The sequence below is a fragment of the Anastrepha obliqua genome, chromosome 1 (assembly GCF_027943255.1).
Source record: "Anastrepha obliqua isolate idAnaObli1 chromosome 1, idAnaObli1_1.0, whole genome shotgun sequence".
NCBI classification, from domain to species: Eukaryota; Metazoa; Arthropoda; class Insecta; order Diptera; family Tephritidae; genus Anastrepha; species Anastrepha obliqua.
In genome coordinates, this window is record NC_072892.1 from 66,779,415 (window position 1) to 66,801,607 (window position 22,193).

The 22,193-nt window shown below is 37.9% G+C and overlaps 1 protein-coding gene across 5 annotated transcripts in view; it reads right to left on the reverse strand.

Moving 5' to 3' along the window:
* Nucleotides 1-442: 442 nt before the first annotated feature.
* The window catches only part of LOC129236464 (protein winged eye), a 49,429-nt gene continuing 27,678 nt past the window's right edge, over nt 443-22,193 (reverse strand). For 2 of the 5 annotated variants that reach the window (XM_054870872.1, XM_054870870.1), the window contains 6 exons: nt 11,996-15,759; nt 9,110-9,341; nt 7,841-8,739; nt 7,594-7,773; nt 7,292-7,453; nt 962-2,148 (listed from right to left, as the gene is read on the reverse strand). In XM_054870872.1, the coding sequence (XP_054726847.1) occupies nt 1,837-2,148; nt 7,292-7,453; nt 7,594-7,773; nt 7,841-8,739; nt 9,110-9,341; nt 11,996-15,759 (5,549 nt within the window). In that variant the 3' untranslated portion in view covers nt 962-1,836. The other 3 variants (XR_008581672.1, XM_054870874.1, XM_054870873.1) reach the window with 3 other exon arrangements.

Genomic DNA, 22,193 nt, shown 5'->3' on the forward strand with positions numbered 1-22,193 from the left:
AAGATAAGTTCGGCTTTACCACAAACAAATCGAAGATCTTCTAATCATGGGTTGGAGAGATATTGTTTTTTAGTTTTTGGACATCGTCAACGTTTTCAGCTTCGGTATACCGTTTCCCCCATTTATTTATAAACGGATTCGATCTTTTCAAATATTTTGCTGGAGATGCATTCGACAGTTTTGGATTTTAAGGTGTGTGTACATAAAAAAACTGCTTCGTATCAATTCTCACACGCGTAACTCATTTTATTGAAAAACAACGTACGTTTTATAAATTTTTCACAAAAATTACGAATTGCACAACGCGTATTGCGAAAAAGTTACGACTATTTAGCGGCATTTACATTTTTTTATAACACAACTCGAAGTTTCAATTTTGACGTTCACACTTCTATTAGACAGTCTGTATGTGCCCGTGTGTAGAAATCAAAACACCACTTAATTTGCTTTGTTTATACTTATATGATTCTTTATTTTTGCGTTTTTTGTTGATTTTAGTTAAGATTCTTCATTTGTGTTTGTTTTTTCTTTTTGTTTTGTATGCATTTTTTGCTTTCGTAATTTTATTTTTCAATCTGAATAAACGAGATGTAAATATACAACGCATTCTTTCCATAGTCATAATCATCAAAAATCATTATTAGCAATTATCATCAAAATCATTCTCTTCATCAACATCATCAATTATCATCGATCGACTATCACAATAAATTGTTACAATTATAGTATTTCTTTTTAGTAGTTTCCTGTGCCTAGTGACTGCTCCGACACTTCATTTCCCACGTGCACGCCATCAGTACCCCCCACCTATCTAACGCTATTTGCTTTTCACAGGTTTTTGTTTTTCTTTTTTGCTTCCTTCTTTTCCTTAGTTGCTGGAGTTTATCGTTTTTTTTTTTTGTTTTGTTTTGGGTTTCTCTCTCATTTTTTTCAATATTTTAGTTTTAAATTTCATCTGAAATATAGTATATATATATATAAGTATATTTGTTGTATAACCGTTGTATTACTGTCCAAAAAAAAATATCCATTTTGTTTGTGTAGCAATATTTTGTTGAATTTGCTTTTTTCGTTTATTCTTTATTTCTTACTCCTTCAATTCTACAATCGTCGGTTCGTATATATGTCCGTCCGCTCGCCTTCACGGTTCATTATTCATTATATGTGCACGTTTTGTGTGTGTATATGTATATAGATATATTTATGTTTTATTTATTAAATTTAAAATTAAAATTATACCTTCATATCATAAATGTTGCTAATCGAATTTTAGCTTGCATAATTATATATTTATATATATATATATATACGGATATATATATATATACATATTCATATATATACATACATAATGTAGAATAATATATTTAGTATAATATACCATATAGTGAATCTTTTTGTATCATCTTGTTTTGCAATTAGCTCCTTTTTAACTCTCTCTCCTCTAAAATTAAATCGTTTCACAGTTATACTTACACATATAGTATAAACATACAGCACAACTTAGCCGGCCTAGTTAAGTGACATGTGTGTCGCTCTTGTCTGCCGTCTGTCGGTCCCTACAGTGCATACGGCACAACATACACCTATGCAGTAGTAGTACGCACTATGTTTTAGTATTAGTTACTTTGTCATCATGTTTTTTTTTTTTTAATCTACATATGCATATTCATATATATTTTATATATATTTATATGTACATATGTATATACATACATATATTGTAATTTTTTTACATAAATTTTTCACTGCATTTTTACCTTAAATTACTTTAAATCAATTTAAATCCTTCGAGCCTCGACTTACTACTTTTTTTGTTGTTTGTTTGTTTGTAAATTAATCAACAACCGCATTTACATCATCTATGTCTATACCGTTTCTCTGTTGTTTCTCAAGCTGTTGCTGTTGCTGCTGCTGTTGTTGCTCTGCTTTAAACGCCGGTATCTCGTCTTGTAGATTAAGCACCTGTATTCGCGGATTGTAATAGCCCGCCAAGTAATAAGTATCATTGTTATCGTAAATAGATTGATATTGCTTTGAATCAGTTCCGAATTTGGCAAAATAACGCTCAAAAGGAAGTACTTCACAGCGATGCGATATTGTCTGAACATCGTTTTCGTCCTCGTGCGGTGATTCAAATAAAGCACCCTGTTTAAAAGAAAGAAGAGGAGTTGAGTGATAAGATCAGTAAAATCAATTTATTTGTGTATTTTAAACTTCTTTGTTTTGCAAATCAGTGTTCTATATTTCGCAATATTTTCCGAAATGGGAAAAACGGAGTATGCAGAGAATTCACACCGCAGAGCAAATATTTATGTGTAATTTTTAAAATTTTAAGGTATTCAGTACTTCGTTATCAATGAGCGGACTCAGACCAAAAAAAGGGTGACAAATGAGTTAGTTTGAGGAGCCAACTGAAGAGAGGGCTTGTATCATGAGAGGTTGCATTTTAACCGCGATTAACTTTGGAGCCTTATGTAGAGAATATGGAGGCCATATATGTATAAAATATGTGAGACTCCCACAATACCCAGTCAATGAACCGCAATTTAAGTTTTTTTAAATTTTGTTGACATTTTTTATAAAAAAAAAATTTTTTTATATACAGTTATGTGAAAAATAATAGGGACAGTGCCTACCCAAATTTACATTATATTTACAACCGAATAAAAAATCGGAAATTCTTTCTTGTTTAAACGATTTATTTTTTCTTAAACGGTAGAAAAAAGGTTAATAACAAAATTTTTGCTATTCCTATAATATATTTTGTTTTTTTTTGTGATTTTATATGAATTTATATAGTTTAACATGTGAAAAAAATAAGGACACTTCATGAAATCTTAAAGCTATAAATAACTTAAGTAAAACTAAATAGATATTTTAACTGAATATTGTTGCATAAAGCCTTAGTGCCATATTAGTACTTTGTTGCGGATCCTTTGTTATCCAGAACAGCAGCACATCTTCTAGGCATTGAGTCGGCCAAATTTTGACAAACATGTACCGGTATTGCGTTCCACGCATCCTGAATAAGATTCCAAAGCTGGTCGCAACTTGATGGACACTCTCCCCTGATTGCCCTCTTAACTTCGTTCCACAAATTTTCTATGGGGTTCAAATCAGGGGATTGTGCTGGCCATTCTAAAACATCGATTTTGTTGTCCTGGAACCACTTCTTTGTGGACATTGCCGTATGTTTTGGGTCATTATCCTGCTGGAAGACCCATATGAATGGCATATTTTCTTTGGTATACGGCAGCATTGTATTTTTCAAAATTTCAATGTAATCAGTCGATTTCATTATGTTCTGGATGCGATATAGAGGACCGACACCATAATAGGAGAATGATCCCCATACCATGATGCTGCCACCACCGTGTTTGACCGTCTTTGAAGTATATTTTGGATTGAATTCTTGATGGATAGGCCTTCTTACATGGTGGACACCTCTATCAGAAGAAAACAAGTTTACTTTTGTTTCATCGGACCACAGAATGTTACGCCATTTTTCTTTAGGCCAATTGATATGATTTTTAGCAAATTGTAATCTTTGTTTTATGTTCTATTTGGATAACAATGGCACTTTTCTCGCACTACGGGCTCTCAATTCCTCACCGATGAGTGTTTTTCGAATCGTTGATGTGTCAACGTCAATGTTTAAATCATTTTTTATTCGTTTAGATGTGATAAATGGATCTTTTTTTACGCATCGAATAATAAATACTTCTCTTTATAGTAGGTGTAATTTTGGGTTTTCTACCACGGGTTCCATCCTTGGGAATCCATTTAATAGCATTTTCGACCATCGTTTTTGAAATACCGAGCATTTGTGCAATTTTTCTGTACGAATTTCCGTTTTTACTTAAATTTTTAATATTATTTCTAGTAGTGTGGTCGCAGTGCGTATTTCTACGCATATTTGCCTAAAAAGTTACAAAATTGCAATTTATTTAGCAATTAATGTGAAGCTGTGAATTTGTTTTACGCACTTACTTAAAAAAAAAAACAAGTCTCTCTAATTTTTAGTATTGTATTTTTACCAAAACGAAAAACTGTCCTTATTATTTTTCACAGCAGAAATCGCGCACTTCTTAAAGAAAATAATTTGTTGTCTAAGCGAAAGAAAAAGACACACAAATTGTAACGGGATTTCTCAATGTCGTTTACAAGCTTTGCTATACAACTCTCTTTTAACAAAAATTCTTTCATTTTACATGAATTCGTAAACACAAAAAACGGCGAATACAACTGTGCTTATTATTTTTCACATAACTGTATATATATTTTTTTTTTGATATATACATACATATATATATATTTTTTAATATATATATATATTTTTTTTTTTTGTAATATATATATTTTTTTTTATATATACAGTGTTTAATTGAAAAGTAATGAGCCTTATTTTTTTTAAGCAGTAAACCTTTTGGCTTATACAACTATTATTCTTCAAAATAGGACCCTTGGTAGCGGTCCTTCCACTGCAGGAAACATTTTTTAAACGCCTTTTTGGATCGCCTCGATGGAGTCGAAACGCCTCCCCTTCAGCTTTCTTTTGAGGCGCGGGAACAAGAAGTCCGGAGAGGACAGGTCTGGGCTGTAGGGAGGGTGAGGAAGAACCGGAACCCCCATCTTGGCCAATGCAGAGATGCAGAGGAAGGCGGTGTGCGCCGGCGCATTGTCGTGATGAAGGGTCCAATTGTTAACGAGATCGGGGCGACGCGATTTTTTCAGCCGAAGTTCTTTGTAAAAGGCCGCGTTTACAGTGCTTCCTGGAGGTACAAACTGTTTAGCTTTACGCAAAATTTGACCGAGTAACGTTGCTCCAACGATCGCTGCATTTTCGCCACTGCAAAATCCTAACACACTTTTAAAACAGCTTTCACGCGCGGAGCGATGTTGACCGCTGTTGCCAGCGAACTGGGGCCGGTTTCTAGTGGAACGGGAAGGTCCAACGATCATTTTCCCCCACCAGCCGATTCGGTTGATCGGTTGGCAGACACTCCGCGCGGGAAGGCTCATTACTTTTCAATCAAACCCTGTATGTATATTAGGGCGGGTCGATTTAAAAACGCTCATTGCTCTATGAAAATCGTATTCTAGGGATCAAAATAAGAAACTTTGCCGAAGGGACCATACCTCTAAAACGAATATATATATATATATATATATTTTGAGGTCTTCTCCGGGGAGGCCGTCATTGTTTTTTTAGCTTCGGTATACCATTGTACCCATTTATTTATGAACGTCTTCGATTTCTTCAAATATTTTTCTGCAGTAAATTGTAACATTTTTGGACCTTTAGGGTGTGTACATAGGAACACTGCTTCAAATCGGTTTTCATGCGTGGAACTCATTTCTAAAAACATCGTACCCTTCCTAAATCTCTCTCAAAATTAGCAAATTGCACAACGCGTATTGCGAAAAGGGTACACCTAAGTACATATTTAGCGACACCTCTATAACGGAATTCTAAGTTTGAATTTTGCAGGTCACGCTTCCCTTAAGCAGACATATATTTTTATATTATCTCATTTTGATCTCAATTTAAAGTTTCTCAATATAATCTTACATTATGAACTTGAAAATATATAAAAACAATTTTTCAGTTAGCAGATTTTTGGTTGAAAAGTTTTGAATGAGAAAACACGATGTTTGGAAAAAATTATTTTGAGTGATGGAAATCTTTATTTTGACTTTTAGGCATTCTATTGCCTGTATGTTTGTATACTTCAGCTGCCTCGTCCACAATTGTCAAATATCATTGACATACGACGTGCAAAAATTACAAATCTTCTCTCTCTCTTATTATATATAAAAAATCATATAACTCAATCTCTGCTCCTTTTCAAGTTATATAGGCAACATATTTCAACACATCCAAGCCTCGTGGGCGCTAAGCAATCTAACTTTTTTTTTTGTGAATTTTTATTAATACACAGTTGAAATGATCATATAGAGTATATGGATTAGACTTTGGAAACAAGAGTCATGATGAGTCATCTGCTTTAATATTTCCTTCCTAAACCAGAATAAGATTTAAAATTAGAAAATCGAACGTAGTGACTTCAGATTTGATCTTTATTTAGAGACCAATGCTCGAATCACCCTATATCCGACCGCAAGTACCAGCATTTATACAATACAAAAAAGAATTAACTCATAGGTCGGTCGTTATGTAGGGTATTTTTTTTTTTTTTTTAGCTGCATGAGAACTATCGATATCGATAACTGTGGTTAGGCAGCTGAGAATGTTTAGTAAGGTTTGGCAAATCCTCATGAATCGTTTAACGCCAGAACAATACTTCTAAATTGTGGAAATTGACTTAAAACAAAATTGTTTCCAAAAATTTATCAGCTAAACATCGACGACATTTGGCTCCAACAAAACGGCGCAACTTCCATAGAGCGCGTTTCAATATCGATTTATTGCAATTTTCAAGCCAAACCTCCTTTGACACCATAGGCCCGATTTTTTTGAAAGAGTACAATAGTCAAAAATTAGACTGATCGAATGGATCATGTAACTCTTAGTTCCGGCGGGCATATGCCAGATATCCTATTCAAAAAATTATTGTCATGAAGTTATCTACCAGATTATAATAAAAAAACTCATTCCAACAATATTTCTGTTTTGTATTGTTGCAAACGGGAAACTTTGAGAACCGAGTGGCAACAATAGCGTGCGAATGATATGCCAAAACAAAAACATGAATTCGCTTGATGGCAACAGCCCGATGGCGAGACAGAACTCGCCAGAAGCTATGATCTAGATTGAGCTCGTAAGCGAGTAAACGAGAAGAAAAAAGTGATTCAGTCGTAAGATGAACGTGTGCATGTAAAGTAAAGCAGTTAAGTGTTGGAAATAGAGTAAAGCAAGTGGTGTTGCCATTAATTTGTGATTTTTATTTGACAATCCAGTGATCGAACTCAGAGGAAATATTTGTGAGAGACTTATTTGCACTTTAACGTAAGCAAATTGGTAACAGCATTATCATTTTAAGTTCTCAAGCCCATAAAAAACACGCGATATACGTAGAAACAGCAGCAACATTCCTTTATATATCATCAAATTTGCTTAACTATTTCTATAGAAATGAAAATTCTAACAAAAAGTATACTCATTTACGACTTAAGGTAACTTCTTTATCCTAATTAATACTTTTATTTTTTAACTAAATAAGTTTGCTCGCCCTCGAATGCAATTTTATGACTATTTCTTAATTTTTATTTCTTAAATAAGCTAATAACTGAAACATTAGTAAAATAATTTTGGCCATTTACTCACCGGATATTTAAGGTTTGGACAACCCGTTGTCTCCTCGGGGTGATAAAACCATCTAACTCGCACCACTTTATTGCTAGACGTTGTCTCCCACATTGATTCAATACGTCCTATATATGGCCTATCTGGTCTACCAGTCGATAAAAATACTGCACAATCCCCAACCTGAAATATATTAAATAAAAGTTATAGATTAATTCACTTTCCAACAATTTAATGCAATCTAAGTACTCGTATAAGAACTCGATATCTTCGATTCTCTCTTTCTTTGATACTCTTTTTTATTTTATTTCATCGCAACTTACGGTTATTGTTTCTTTGCCCCTTTTGATTGTTTTGTAGAACTGCTTGCGGGCTCTACCCTTAACACCAGCTTTGCGATACGCTTTGCCCTGCCAACCCCATAGTTGTCGCTCCGGCAAGAAGGCGGCAATCTTGCTACCCTTCGAATTATTATGTTCCACCTCATCGTCATCGCCTTTGTTCTAGAAGCCAACATTAAAAGGAAAATATGAGATACCGACATTTAGGTCACCTACTTATTTTTATTACCTCATCCGATAGTTCGGACATCATATTAGAGGTGCTTTCCTCCTCCAAATCCAAATGCTCAGTTTTGACTTTAGCATTTGTTGCTGCCGCCGCTGCTGCCACCGCCGCAGCGGTTTCCATTTTAATTGTCGCAGCTAAAGGCAAACCCGACGATGCGCTTTGCATTTGCGACTTATTGTGACCAGTCACTGCTTGGAAGGCGCCACCCTGAGTGTGATCTACTTGTGCTTCTTCTGGCAGCCCCACAACGATTTCATCTTCATCATCTTCTATTAGTCCATTATTGCTGGGATTATCACTAACTGCCACAGAGTATTCACGTTTACCCTTATAAGATGGTGGTGTTGACACCAAGAAACTCCCGCTCGGCGCCACACCGGCATTCTTGATTACAAACGTGTTGTTCGTGCCATTGATAGCTTCACATTCGCCATTCGCCTTGCGATGATGATGCTTCTTGTGCTTTTTGCGTTTTTTGTGCTTATGATGTTTGCGATTACACTCAGCGGATACAGCGGCATTGCCGTCAATACCATTTGTGCTATTCACAGTCGCAACAACCGATAATCCGCCATTAGAAGTTATAGCAGATGCATTTGCGTTTGCGGTCGCGTTAGCGCTGGCTGCCAATGCTGCAGCAGCTGCCTGGGATTTTTTCTTCAAATTCTTAATACGTTTTTTCTCCTTACGCTGAGCGCTGATTTCTTTCGCGCTCTGCGTTGGTGGCTCAATGCCGCTTGTCAATGGTGCAACTACCGGCACATCGGAGAGAGCGAATGTGGAAGTGTGCTCGTGAGCATCATTGGAATTATGGCTACTGCCAGAACCGTTAGCGTTGCGCGCGGTTGCGCCAGACTTCTTGTGCTTGCCTAAAGAGTAGAGGGGATTATCGTTGTACTCTGAGGAGTTGGGACGTACGTTTAAAAAGAAAAGAGAACGGAAAAAGTAGGGATACAAATTAAAACGCACGAAATATAGAAATAGGTGATCAATCGAAAATCATAGATGAATTGAGGTGGTAAATGAATTTGAAATTGATCGGAAATTTATGGTTTAATTTTGAAGGGCAATAAAATGACAAAAATTCAATGGCATTCAAAAAATAAGAAAATTCGTAGCACATACTTTTCGGAAGCGAAGAAATCTCTTCATCATCCAATAAACTTTGACCCAAAATTTCCGACCCTTTTTTTAATGAAACTGAAATGAATGGGCGCAAAAGAGATGAATATGAATAATCATTGTGGTGTTACATTCGGTCTCACTTACCCACAATGGGATAATCGCTTAGTAGGAAGCGAATATTCTGCAAGCGTATGCGGCCGCTATCGCCATCATCGAATTCCACGCTCACCGAATCATTGGGAGTTTCACCATCGTCAGACGATTCAGAATCGATAGCACGTCCGGGATACAAGCAACGATATTGCTGGCTCCAATAGGCACAGAGTCGTGTGCCAACAGGTACACTCTCCACAGATTTGGGTGCCACCTCCAGAATCTGAAAATGGAAAGAAATATGAAGCCACGACTTATATGGATGTACGTATTTAATAGGAAACTAAACGAAACAGAAAAAATTTACATAAAATAAACCAAAGAGCATTTAATTACAGGAGCATGTTCACTTCGATTTCATCTCTTGATATTATGGTTAGGTTAGGTTATGGTGGTCTGTACGACCAACTAACATCGAACATACAAGTCGATACGACAGTGCTCATTTATTTTTCCTCGTAAAATAATTTTGGGCTATTAGAGAATTGGAAAAGTATCTGCCCACCTAGAAAACCTGCTCTATTTTAGCTACGGCTGGGCAATTGCAAAGGAAGTGCTCAACTGTGTCTTCCTCTTTCGCATCTCTACAACTTCTACATTATACTACTATTCATGAGAAAAAACTCCCAGTCTCAAGGAATGCCTGCCAAAGCTACGACCTTCGAGATATCTTCTCTTGCAAGGCTAAGCAGTTCCTTTGGCTTTGTCTTATTCATTTGCCACCACAGCAGCCTAGCGGTTACACATGTGCTTTCATCTCTCCATGACCTACTGGCCTCTTGGATAATGTTGTTCTTAATTATTAGTTTGCTCGTGGCCATAAGCATCCTAATGGTACTTCTATCGCTAAGCAGTTGATGAGCTCACATTTTCCCTCAATATGATATCATGACATTGGTAAAATTTTGTACAACTTTTTTCAGCGTAACCCGCAATAACTCGCCAATATTGCGCCAAATGTCGACTTTAAATCGTAGTTTGTTCATCAGCTCCATGTATATACACAAAAAGTAGCCAAAGGAGTCAAATCGCAAGGCCCAGGCGTCCAACTGACAGGCGACCTTATAGAAATGATGCGGTCACCAGATAAAGAGAAGGTTTTACAGGTTGTACTGCATGTCGCACATTCTTTTTCGTTCGTTGATTTAGCACTTAGATATATGATATTGAAATTTGAAGCCAAAAAGTCGCAAATCATTTGCGTTGGGTTCACGACGGAGAGGATACAGACGGTTGCGTTAGCGCGATGCCGCTACTCAGTTTTAGTGAGCTTGACAGAATCTGCTGTTCAGCTGATATAATTTTTTTTTAATTTTTTTATTAGCAAACAGCTCTATCCTATCCGCAACTATAAAATTTTTGTCTCAAAATTACGTTATTTTGACATTTTGCTCTCAATTCTCTTTCATAGCTCATCTAAAATTACGTCACGTTACAATAACTCTCAAAATTCAGCTATGAAAGAGTATGTAGTCATACCTAAGCGATACAAACAACAACATACAGTGATTTTTCGCCTCGTAATGGTCTCGACGGCCTAGTGAGAATTGTGCTCACTCTACATAACATAAAGGCTGAAAAGTCCCGGGCCTAACACATAGATGGCACTAGTTTTATTGCATTCACCTTTTTTTCAATTTACTAACCTTAAAACGACAGCTGTTAAAATTTCATGATATTCTATTCATTAGTTCGTGAGTTATTGCGCTAAGAGTGACGCCATTTTTTGTTTCTTTCAAAACAATGGATCAAAAGGAATTTCGTGTTTTAATTTTACACTGCTTTTTGATAGGAAAAAATACCGTTCACGCAATGACTTAAAAAGTGTTATGGAGACTCCGCTCCATCAGAAATAACAATAAAATAATGGCTGGCTGACTTCAAACGTGGTCGTAGAGTAGATTGTGCACAACGCTGTGGGCGTCCGAATGAGATGGTAATACCAGAAAACATCAAAAGAATCAACAAAATCGTTGTGAAGGATCGAAAAGTGAAGTTGCGTGAATTAGCTGAAATCGTAAAGATATCAAAATACAGTCTTGGCTTTATATTATATGAGAATTTGCCTATGAAAAAGCTCTGTTCAAAGTGCGTACCGCGTTTGCTCACTGTTTTGTTTTATCAAGACAACGCACCGTATCAGACATAAGTCAATCAAAACAATGGCAAATCTACATGAGTTGAACTTCGAACTGCTCCCCCATCTACCGTATTCTCCAGATTTGTCTCCCCGCGATTACTGGCTGTTCGCAGACCTAAAAAAACTGCACGCCGGTAACAAATTTCGCTCGAATGAAGAGGTTATCACCGAAACTGAGACCTATTTTGAGGCAAAAGATAAATCGTTCTACAAAAGGGGTATTGAAATGTTAGACCGGCGCTAGAATGATTGCGTTGTTCTTGATGAAAATTACGTTGATGAATAAAGCTAATTTTGAACAAAAAAAAGGTGTTTTCTTTGTTAGGCCGGGGATTTTTCAGCTCATTTGTTATATGCCGCAATTTTGTTTATTCGCATTCCCATTAAGTCCGAAATTAGCATCATTGCAAAAAATGGTTCAATTTCCAGGCCATAGCTGGTCCAATGACTTCAACTTCTCCCTCAGTTGAATCTTTCACATGCATAGATCAAGATTTTTCCTCTAAATCTTACATGCAGTCATTTGGCAGGGAACGATTTTATTGAAAAAATTTAAATGTAAATCAATACACACAAAGGAAAAATAATAAAAAAACGGGCTGAAAAAATTTCATTAAAAAATGTTCTTAATATACCGCCACTATTCCTGGAATTGACCGAAAGGGCTGTAAACTATTTAAAATAAGAAATAAGTGATGCACGGATAAAGAGTAATAACAGATAAACACAATACTTACAGTGTCCTTGAAAATTTCCTCGCGGGACATTATATGCGACTTATTACCACGTTCCCCATCCAACGTAATAGCGTAAACATCGGGCGGTTGCAATGGCTTCATGACCCCTGCATAGAAAAGTCCGCCCATATCGGCTAGCACACGTGTCTCCTTCCGATACAAATGCTCGCTGGTTAGCATTAGCTGATAATCACGCGGATCTGTGGGTTTTCTGCATTGTTGCGATTGCGACTGCGTCTGATGTTGCTGTTGTGACTGCACCACCGTCGATAGCTGCTCTTGTCGCTGTTGTGCCGCATGTTTAGAAACCTGCGGTTGAATGCTTGCTCCCACGATTTTATGTGTGAGCGGCGATGACGCGCTAAGCGGGCGCTGCTCATCGGCCGAGGAAGAGAGTGTTTCATTCGAGCATCGACTGGACGCGAGCGAAGAAGACGAAGTTGTGGCAACTGCCATTAGTTTTGGCTCTTTACATACAATCGTTGAGTTCGCACACTTATCCGATGAGATGTGTTTTTGCGCCTGACGTTGAGGTGTACCACCATTGAGCAAGCCGACACCAACTGACGCCGCCGCAACGGCACCCGCTAAGGCGCTGGGGCCCAATCGCACTGGTTTGTAAACGGCCATGGATGGACCGTTAGAACTACTAGCCGAAAGCACATTGTTTTCTTCTGAATTGTCACATTCGGCGGGCGGAAATTGTGCGTGTAGTGGTGTTGGCGTCGCTGATGGCGCTTTCTCGCCGAAACGCAGAAAACTGGAACGATTTAAGTAGGGTGTCGATGTAGCACCGACACCGCTATTGGTGGAGAATTTCGGAAATTTGTAATCACAGAGTGGTAGAGTGGGACCAGAGAGGCTACCACTGCAGCTGGCACCACTGAGCGACGCCAATGAGAGTGTTGGCTGTTGCTGTTGTTGTTGTGCGGCAAGCAATTTTGCGCATTTCATTTTCTTCTTAAACTTCGATATTTCACTGAGCTTTCGCTTTTTCTTGTGATATTGTCGCGATATATTGGCTAAACGCAATTTCATATTTTTTTCCATCATATAGAAAATCTCTTTCGCATTAGCCCATTTACCGAGTCGCAACTGAACGCTGGGATCCATACGATCAAAGGCACTCTTCAGCTCCTGCTGTAATTGCTCGTCCTCAAAGTCCACGTCTTCGGAAGCAGATGCAGAGGCGGCAGCCGCGGCAGAAGCAGAGGCCAACAATTGTTGCTGATGATGTTTGTGTTTGCGCTTCTCCTTGGCATATTTCTTCTTACTCTTCTTCGAGCATCGCTGAGACTTCTTTCCACCTCCGCCCAGTGTAGACGACGAAGACGACTTCGATGATTTGGAATGCTTGTGTTTCCTACGTTTTACTGGCTGTTCGCCTCCGCCTCCTATACCGAGGCCAAGTCCACTCGTCGAAGGTAGTTCAATGCCTTCCATTGAGGGAAAAGAAGATTGTTCTAAACGATAGGGCGACTGTGGCTGTTGCGACAGATGTGACTGACTTTGTGACTGAGGCGTTGGAAAGCGGAAGGAGGATGTAGAAGGTGATGGTGGCGTTTCGCTATCACCAAACAAATTACCTCTACTGCTCTGAACTTCTTCCTGGATACGCTGCTCGGCAAGGGCACAAAGCAAGTTCAATCCACCCAGTGGTTCCACAGCAGGTGTCGGCGTAATGGGCGGCGGTGCAGGCGTAGCCACGGAGGGCAACAAAGGAAGCGCTGTTGGTTGACGCTGCATTTCAGCCTCTCTGGGGTTGCACGAGTCGCAGCTACCAGATGCCGCCTGCGACATTGCGGACTGTTGTGTCATTAACTGTGACGTTAGTGGTGGTTGCAATGGCATTGGCTGTGCTGAAAATTCGTCGGTCATTGAAGATACCGGTACGTCTATGTTATCGAGTGGTTCCTGTTTGACACGTACCATTGCCAGTTCAACGCCCACACCGATACCTTTACTCGCCAGAGTGCTTGTACTGATATTAGAGAGTAATTCGAGACCGGTTAGATCCTCTGCGCCAGACTGCTGCTGCTGTTGGTGGTTTTGATTTTGTTGATGCTGCTGATGCTCACTGCGATGCGATGGATCATTCACCAGGTCTTCGCCTATAGACGATGCCGTTGAAGGCGGAGGCGGAAGCAGCTGTGGCTGCGAAGGGAGCTCTTGGTACTCAGCTTCTCCATTTGTCGTGGTGTTTGCTTCATTATGGCACTCAAAATTATTCGTTTCTGTTGTTTTTATGGCGGTAGATGTTGACGTTGTTATTGCCAATCCACCACTTTCGGAGCAATTTAGGACATTACCATGATAACTCTGCTTAGTTAGTTCCAAAGGCTGTTGCATGTCGTTATCATTCATACAGCTCGGTGAGTCTACAGAGCCCCGCTGTGTCGTGTGTAGCTGCTGCTGCAGTTGCTGAAGCTGTTGCTGGTGTTGCTGTTGCTGGTGTTGCTGTTGCATGGCAAGGGGGCACGTAGAGTTCTCGTCATCGCTACATACCGGCGTATCGGTTTGTATATTTACATCCTGCATTTGTGGCGGCGGTCCTGTCTGCAGTGCTTGCCCGTTATTGGTAATCACACGCGGTACGCCCACCACAATACCACCCACCGATTGTTGCGGCGGCGCTTCCACTGGGCTGGTTTTAAAGTTGATTGCCGTCGCTTCATCTCCCAGTGGCGTTGGTGGTCCGATAGCCGTCGAAAGTGTCGCTGACGCCCCTGCATTGCCGCCACCACTTAAGAAGATACCTGTAGGTGTGACAGTTGTAGCGCCGACACTACCAGCTGCACCACGCGGCAATGATGCCGACAAATTGAGCAAAGCCGGGGATGGCGTCGATGTGGTGTGGAATAGTAACTGTGGTTGCAGTTGTGGCCCGCCAGCAGCTGCAGCCGCAGTCTCCATAGTCGCCGACGTGGGAGGCGTCGGTAGCCGCATTAAATTCAATGCTTGTGCATTGGCAGCTGCAGCAGCGTTTTGCAAATCCAACAAATTCGTTGTAGTTGAAGTAGTAGTAGTCTTGTCGCGACTTTCGAAATTCAAAGCGAGCGGTTGAGTCGGCGCCGATGGGGCACCACCCAATGAAGTGTGGCCTGTCTTAACCGATGCTGCCGCCGCAGCCGCCATGAAATCTGCGGCATTCCACTCTTCAATCTTCATTGCGGTAGGTGGTAAGATGAGTGAAGACGGCGGTGGCGGCAGCGAAGCTGTGGACGGTGGCGGCACGGGTTGTGGTAACGTTAACGTTGGCTGCAGGGTTTTCTGTGGTTTTGGTACATCGAGCATGGTGGTGCCAGGTGCACCTGCAGCCGCCAAACTTAAAAAACGGCCATTTGTATGGCTGTTATTTGGATTATTGCTCATACTATTGCCACCGCTGCCACCGCCGCCGTTACCCGGTGGTGCAGAGCCCGCGCTCGCCAAACTCAAATTGATTGAGCTTGTGGTTTGATGTGTGCTCGTTTGTTGTTGATTGTGTTGGCATAATGTTGAAGTGGCGGCAGCTGCCGCGGCTGCAGCTGCGGCCGCAGTTAAGTAATTCGAGCCGAAAAGTTGGAGCGACGTGGCGTACGACTGCGGCTGTAGCGTAGAATGTGGGCTCATTGAAGGGAATATGAAATTGGGCGGCGGCTGTAGGGTGGCTGCCGCAGCGGCTGCAGCCGGTGTTGTACCCTGCGGTATGTAGGATGGCCAGACGAAAGCCGCCGCCTGTTGGAACGGATCTGTGGGGGCATAGAATGGAAAGTTTGATATGCCTATGTGGGTTTTTGAATTCGAGACGCGATTTTTTGTTTTTTTTTTTTTTGGTTTTGTGATTTTAAATCAGTTCAAACAAGGCAACAACAATTTTGATTCGGTTTCGAAATATTTTTTTTTAATTTCATATCAATTGTACCGATCAGGTGGTGGTGGTGGTTTGATGGTGATGGGAGATGGGATGGAAAAAGAAGGTACCAAAGCGAATTAGTGAATATGAAAATTTGCAGGTTTTGTTGAATATTATTTTCTTGTCTTGTTAAGTACTCTTTTTTGTGAAAAATGAGACATAGCAAAGCATTAAAATCATAAGCATAATTAAAAGTGTATAAATATAGAATAAAGTAAATGATTTTTAAATGGTTTCCCAAAAGGATGATGTATTTTGAAAACTTTGATATTAAATTAAAACTATCGGCAACAATTTTACTTAGTCTAAAAATTTTCAAAGCATCCCAGCATTTAAAAGCTTACCAACCCTATAGGAAGAAAACCCTTTCTGATTGTTTGGCTCGGATTTTCAATTGTATAATTACCTAGTAAATTTTACTTTGAAATATTCAATATACTAAAACTTTTGTTAATTACAATCAAAGTAATTTTTCAAATAACCAATTGAAAATTTTCAAGGGATCGCTTGCTAAACAGTCATATTTTAGTTCCCGTTAACGAGCTACAATTGAGCGACTTCATTGGAATCAAACAAAGGGAACCTTATTACACTTATGCATTATTTTGCATGGAAAAGAAAAGCGGAAGAAGAGTTTTTTCAAAAGAAAAAGTGAAAGGCGAAAAGCAAAGCTGAGACTTATCTAAACAAAGGTTCAAGGGTTTGCAAGGGTTTTCAAAGCTGGGGATTATTATAAGGTACTGGCGGAGGATGTTATTCCCGAACATCTCGTTCGTTTGCTGGAAGAATTTCATTACACAAAAAACAAGTTTAGATAATAATGCAGAAATTACCCCCAGCTCATCGTTAATGCTGAGTAGAAAATTCATAACGACATTTATTGACAGTAATTCATTAGTAGAAAAGGCGTCTTTACTTTTACCCAAAGAGGCATAGTAAATTCAAAACTTTGAAGCCGTTTTTCTTGAATTTTTGATTTTTGGAGTTATGCCGTTATTTCAGCAAACGAAAGATATATATGTACCTACAAAAAAAACCTATATACTCTTTTAAAAGGAGAATGGAGAGCAGAAACACATGAAGAATAGCTCGTAGACAATGAAATTTTCTCCATCACACAATTAGGTTTGTCATTTTCAGTTGATTTTTTTTAAGGGTTAATGACCGTAAACACATTATGACCCGATGGAGAGATAATTATACTTCTAAACAATGTCTCTCTATGTGTGTCATCTTTGAGAGATGCCGCTTTGAGAGATGACGCTTTACGAAATCGATACAAAAACACTGCGTAAAATTCAAAATTGGATATCTTAATGGGGCACCCTATATTAGTTAAAATATTTTGTAGTGTAAATTGTTGTTAGTTTGTGTAGAAATCGAAAAATTTAGTGCCCTTTTTTCTTATCATCATTAAATTTTAACACTCTACTTAATTTTTATTTGTCGAACCATTTCTTCTTTTTTTATTTAATAAAGCAGTCTAAGTCAAAAATACAATTTTTTTCAAATATAGCTTTTTTACAATAAGGATTTAAGACAATGAAAACGAAATTTCTCACATTTTTGACATTCTTGCATTCATATAAAATGCCTTAGAGATAAATTAATTTTTTTTTCTAAGACATAATTAAAAAAAATTGTTAAAAGTAAGTGTTATAGAAAAACGTGCTATTGGAACAACCTATTTTTAAATTAGTTTAGATGAGGTTTGACAGGTTGTTCTTAGAATTCTCCCAATCCTATTCTAATGAAGAGTAATAAAAATTAACTCAATTATGTCTCTATTTGGCTATCTAAGCGAGTTCTGATTATTCGCCCGCTCGTAAATATTTAATTTTTAATAGGGAATTATGCTATTGGCCTATTTATTTTACTTGCCCAGTACATACCCGCAACTCTCAACCAGCTTAGAGACGGCTCATTTAATAAATTTCAGTTTTAGGACGTGCTTTCGGCACAGGTACACGCCTTTTCCGCGGTTCGTTCTGTCATAAGCCGTCAAAAATGTCATTAAATGATTTCATTAAGTTTCTGAAGTAGTGAGAAATGTTGCCTCTAGCCTTACGTACCGTCCCTTGCACGGCTCAATATTATAAGCCCATACAATGCAGTTTGTTAGAGTCGAATGGATTAATAGCATTGGTCATAGTGTCTAAGTTATGGCGGTCACGCTTCTATTATTTATTTATTTATTTATTTATTTATTTCAAGAAGTTGAGAAACTTGCCTTTAACCAACTAAAAAATAGAGTTCAATTGTACAGAAAATTCTTCCATAGCAACTGAGTAATCGAGCAAGTAAGAATTGGAGATCTCATTCAAATCACGAAGAACACGTTTAGTAGGAGTATTGCAGAGCATTACGGATAATTCTGGGAGGTGTAAGAAAATTAATAATTAGAAGCTGAAGTGGGCGAGCAATTTCGCCTTTAATAACATCGAAAACAAGCGAGAGAACAAGAATCAATCTCTACTTTCTAATGACTTCAAGTTGATTAGACAGACTGTAGTAAAAAGTTGATTCTCATAAGAACTGCTAGTACGCGAATTTTAAAACTATCGATACTGAGTAGTAAAAGGTACACAGTACTGGACATTAAATTGAAATTTGTATTCAATATGAACTCATAGCAATAGTCAAGTCCGGAAAAAGTATTATACCTACAGTACTCAAAATAATTCAGTACACTTGAGTATCAAAACAAGATGAGTATAAAATATTCACTCTGATATCCTATTTTGAAGTTAGTAATGCTCGTCTGATCACTTCTTGAGTTGTTTCTTTCGACATTGAAAATCTTTCGGTCATTCAAAATCGGCTGTTTGGGAAAACTAGAATGCTGAGCAGATTGAAAATAAAGTACGCGATACTTTAAAAAATACCAGATTCTTAAAAGAATCGTTTCCAAATTACTCTATTTTCAAAAGCGCTCGATAGTTCCCATCACTTGCCACATACAAGGTGGTGCAAAATTAATCATCCAATTTGGTGCTTCAATAACTTTTTTACTAAATAAAAAAAAATAAATATTTAGATTGATGAAATTCTTTATTATGACCTTTACGCGCTCCATTACTTGTTTCTTTGCATACTGCAGCTGTCTAGTTTACAAGTGTCAAATATGATTGACGTACGACGCCATTTGCAAAAATTATAAATCTTCCGATAGGGTGATTGATTTGTGGAACAACATCAAGACGCACGTCACAAAAAGGAGGAGGAGCTCGGCCAAACACCCAATAAGAGGTGTTATTTTGATAAAAGATCAATGGTTTCGTTGCTTGTGTGTCACGTAGCGCCGTCTTGTTAAAAATAAAAGTTGTCCAAATCAATACCATCCAATCCCGGCCATAAAAATTGTTAATCATCTCTCGATAGCGGAATCCATTCACCGTAACTGTTGCTCCAGCTTCATTTTCGAAAAAGTAAGGTCCAATGACTCCGCCGGACCATAAACCGCACCAAACAGTCACACGTTGAGGATAGAGAGGCTTTTCAACAATAACTCTTGGATTTTCTGAGCTCCAGATCCGACAATTTTGCTTGTTGACAAAGCCATCGAGGTGGAAATGGGCCTCATCACTCAAGATGATTTTTCGATGGACTCCGGATCATTTTCTTGCATTTCAACGACCCAATCAGCAAAGACACGACGTTGTCGATGATCGACCGGCTTGAGTTCTTGTGTTAACTGGACTTTATAAGCCTTAAGACACAAATATTTATGCAAACTGCGGTGTAATGACGTTTTGTGGAGTGCCTAATTCCAAAGAACGACGAGGAATGGACAAACCTGGGTTTCTTTCAACACTTTCAGCTACAGCAGCAATATTTTCGGCTGTTCTTGAGCGACGTACATGGGTTTTATTCTTCACATCACTAACCTGTCGCAACAGCTCGAATTTCTTCACCAATTTCTGTATTGCGGTCCGACAAGGTGCTTCACGATGACCCAAAAATGTTCGAGTTTTACGAACCATCTCTGCCAAATTTTCACCATTTTTATAGTGAATTTTAATAATTTCAATGAGTTATTTAAGCGTGTATCGTTCCATTTTTATTAATGGCGTAGTTTCAAATATCAAAAATTGACAGCTTCAAAAGTAACATCTACCGAAATTGGCTATTCAAAATAACACCTGTTATTGGAAAACAGTTTATATATCGTCCCCTTAGTATAACAATAGCCTATGTGCTCATAGGCTATTATTTTTTTATTGAATTTTTGGATTCTCCATTGTCGATTTTATATGTGGTCAAAATTTTGACAAATTCTAGTTCCACAAAGTGGGTCAAAACGTCAGTAAAAAATATTAAATATTTACAGACATAACGAGATTTGAGTGAGAGCTGCTTTCGACAAAAATTTTGAAATTCATTTTCTCAAAACATCAAAAAATTTATAGGCTATTTTAATACTAAGGGGACGATATAATATTATACATTGATCACATTTATATTCTACCTTCCAAGGCGCATTCAGTAAATGTGGTGGCACTAGACCAGCAACAATATTTTGTACGTTTGATTGTCAAAGCAAAGTATTGGCAAGGTAGAGAACAAAGAATGAATTCGCCTTGTTTCATTCTGGACTAACAGCCACAAGGACACGGCGAAAGAAAACAACAAATCAGTTGATTTAACGATACCACCTTTAATAGATTCGCCTTGCTACCTTCCAACGGTAGATAGTTTTTTATAAACTTTTTCGCGGCAAAAATGCTTTCGGAGGTTTGTCATTGCTTCCCTCTCGGTTACATTTTGTTACTCCAACAGTTACTTGTATGTTATTTCTCTCTAACAGTTCCCCGTGTCAAGCTCTCCTTTAGTTTTGTTTCTCATGGTAATTTTAAATTCCTACGATATAATTTTTTTAATAATATAACAAGGTCAGCAATGCCGGCGCCAAAATATTTTGTTGCTCTCTTCTTCTAAAGCGGATTTACATATTTGCAATTAGGATTTTTTGGCGCTATTTAACTTTTTCAGCAGTCATATACATATTTACATATGTATATATAGTATATATATGAAATTTGCATTCCTCAGGCGCAATTGTTGTAATCAGTGGTAAACTCCAAAATTTTGAAGATTGTATTGAAAAAAGTTTTAGCCTTTTCTGGGTGCCTTAAGCATGGCGCTCCTTTTTATTTTTATTGTAATTTTTTTTTTTTGATATAGCGATACCGGAAGTCAACGCTTAAAACCGCAATAAAAAATGTGCATTGCTAGTGGTGCAGATATCGCCCAAAGTGTTAATTAATAGTATAGACACAATCTATGTATGTAAATCAAATAATAAATAATGAAGTCAGCTTATCTACCTGTTTTGGTCTGTCTCATAACAGCGTAAAAATTTACATACAAATATTATTGGACTGATGCGAAAACCTTATTTCAAATACTATAAGTTAATGTCATCTCTATCTATGCACAGAATTTTCGTGAAATTTTCGGCATATTCTCTGCTCTAGCAGATTTTCTCAGCCTGCCATTGTTGCTGTAACAGCATAAATATTCCCAATACATTTTTGGGGAACGCTGCTGAAGTGGCAGTCCCGGTAACGCACAACTGACTGCCGTGTGAATGTATGAGCTAATCGAATGAGGTGCTGCAAATAACACGACAAACCTCGACGAGGCTTCCATTTCAATAAAACAAACATTTTTAATGGAATTGTTATCTGGTGATTGTTTCGGTCAAGAAATAGCATTGGTCCGAACATTTATTTAATTTTTTTTTCATTCCAAAATTTTATAAACTTTTAGCTTTTAAGACATTTTTTGAAATACTGGTTTTCTGTTGAAAAAAAAACAAATGTGCTCAAAACCTACTGTAGACATGAAATGCCAAACGATAAAAAAGATTTTTTCTAATAGCGGTCGCCCTTGGCAGTCAATAGCAAATCTTGAAGTCTATTTCTGTCACAAAAAAAACTTCTCTTAAAAACCCTTATCTGCCGTTCAGCAAAAAAACATAAAAATATTTTTTAATGTTGTTGTTAATTTCGCAAACATACATATTGTATGTATGTATGTTATGATTGGAAATTAATGCGAGTGAAAGTTATGTAGCTTGTTTGCTTTTTTATTAATAAAATACTGGATTTTGAAAGTTGTTCTCTTTATTTGAAATTGAGATTGAATTTTGAAAAGGCCAAAAAGCACTGAGAGAATGGTAACTCCTAAAACATATATATATATAGTATATATATATATGTATATATTTATATACACTTTTTTTTCATGAGAAGTTTTTTCACGGCAGAAACACGCTCGGAGGTTTGCCGTTACCTGCCG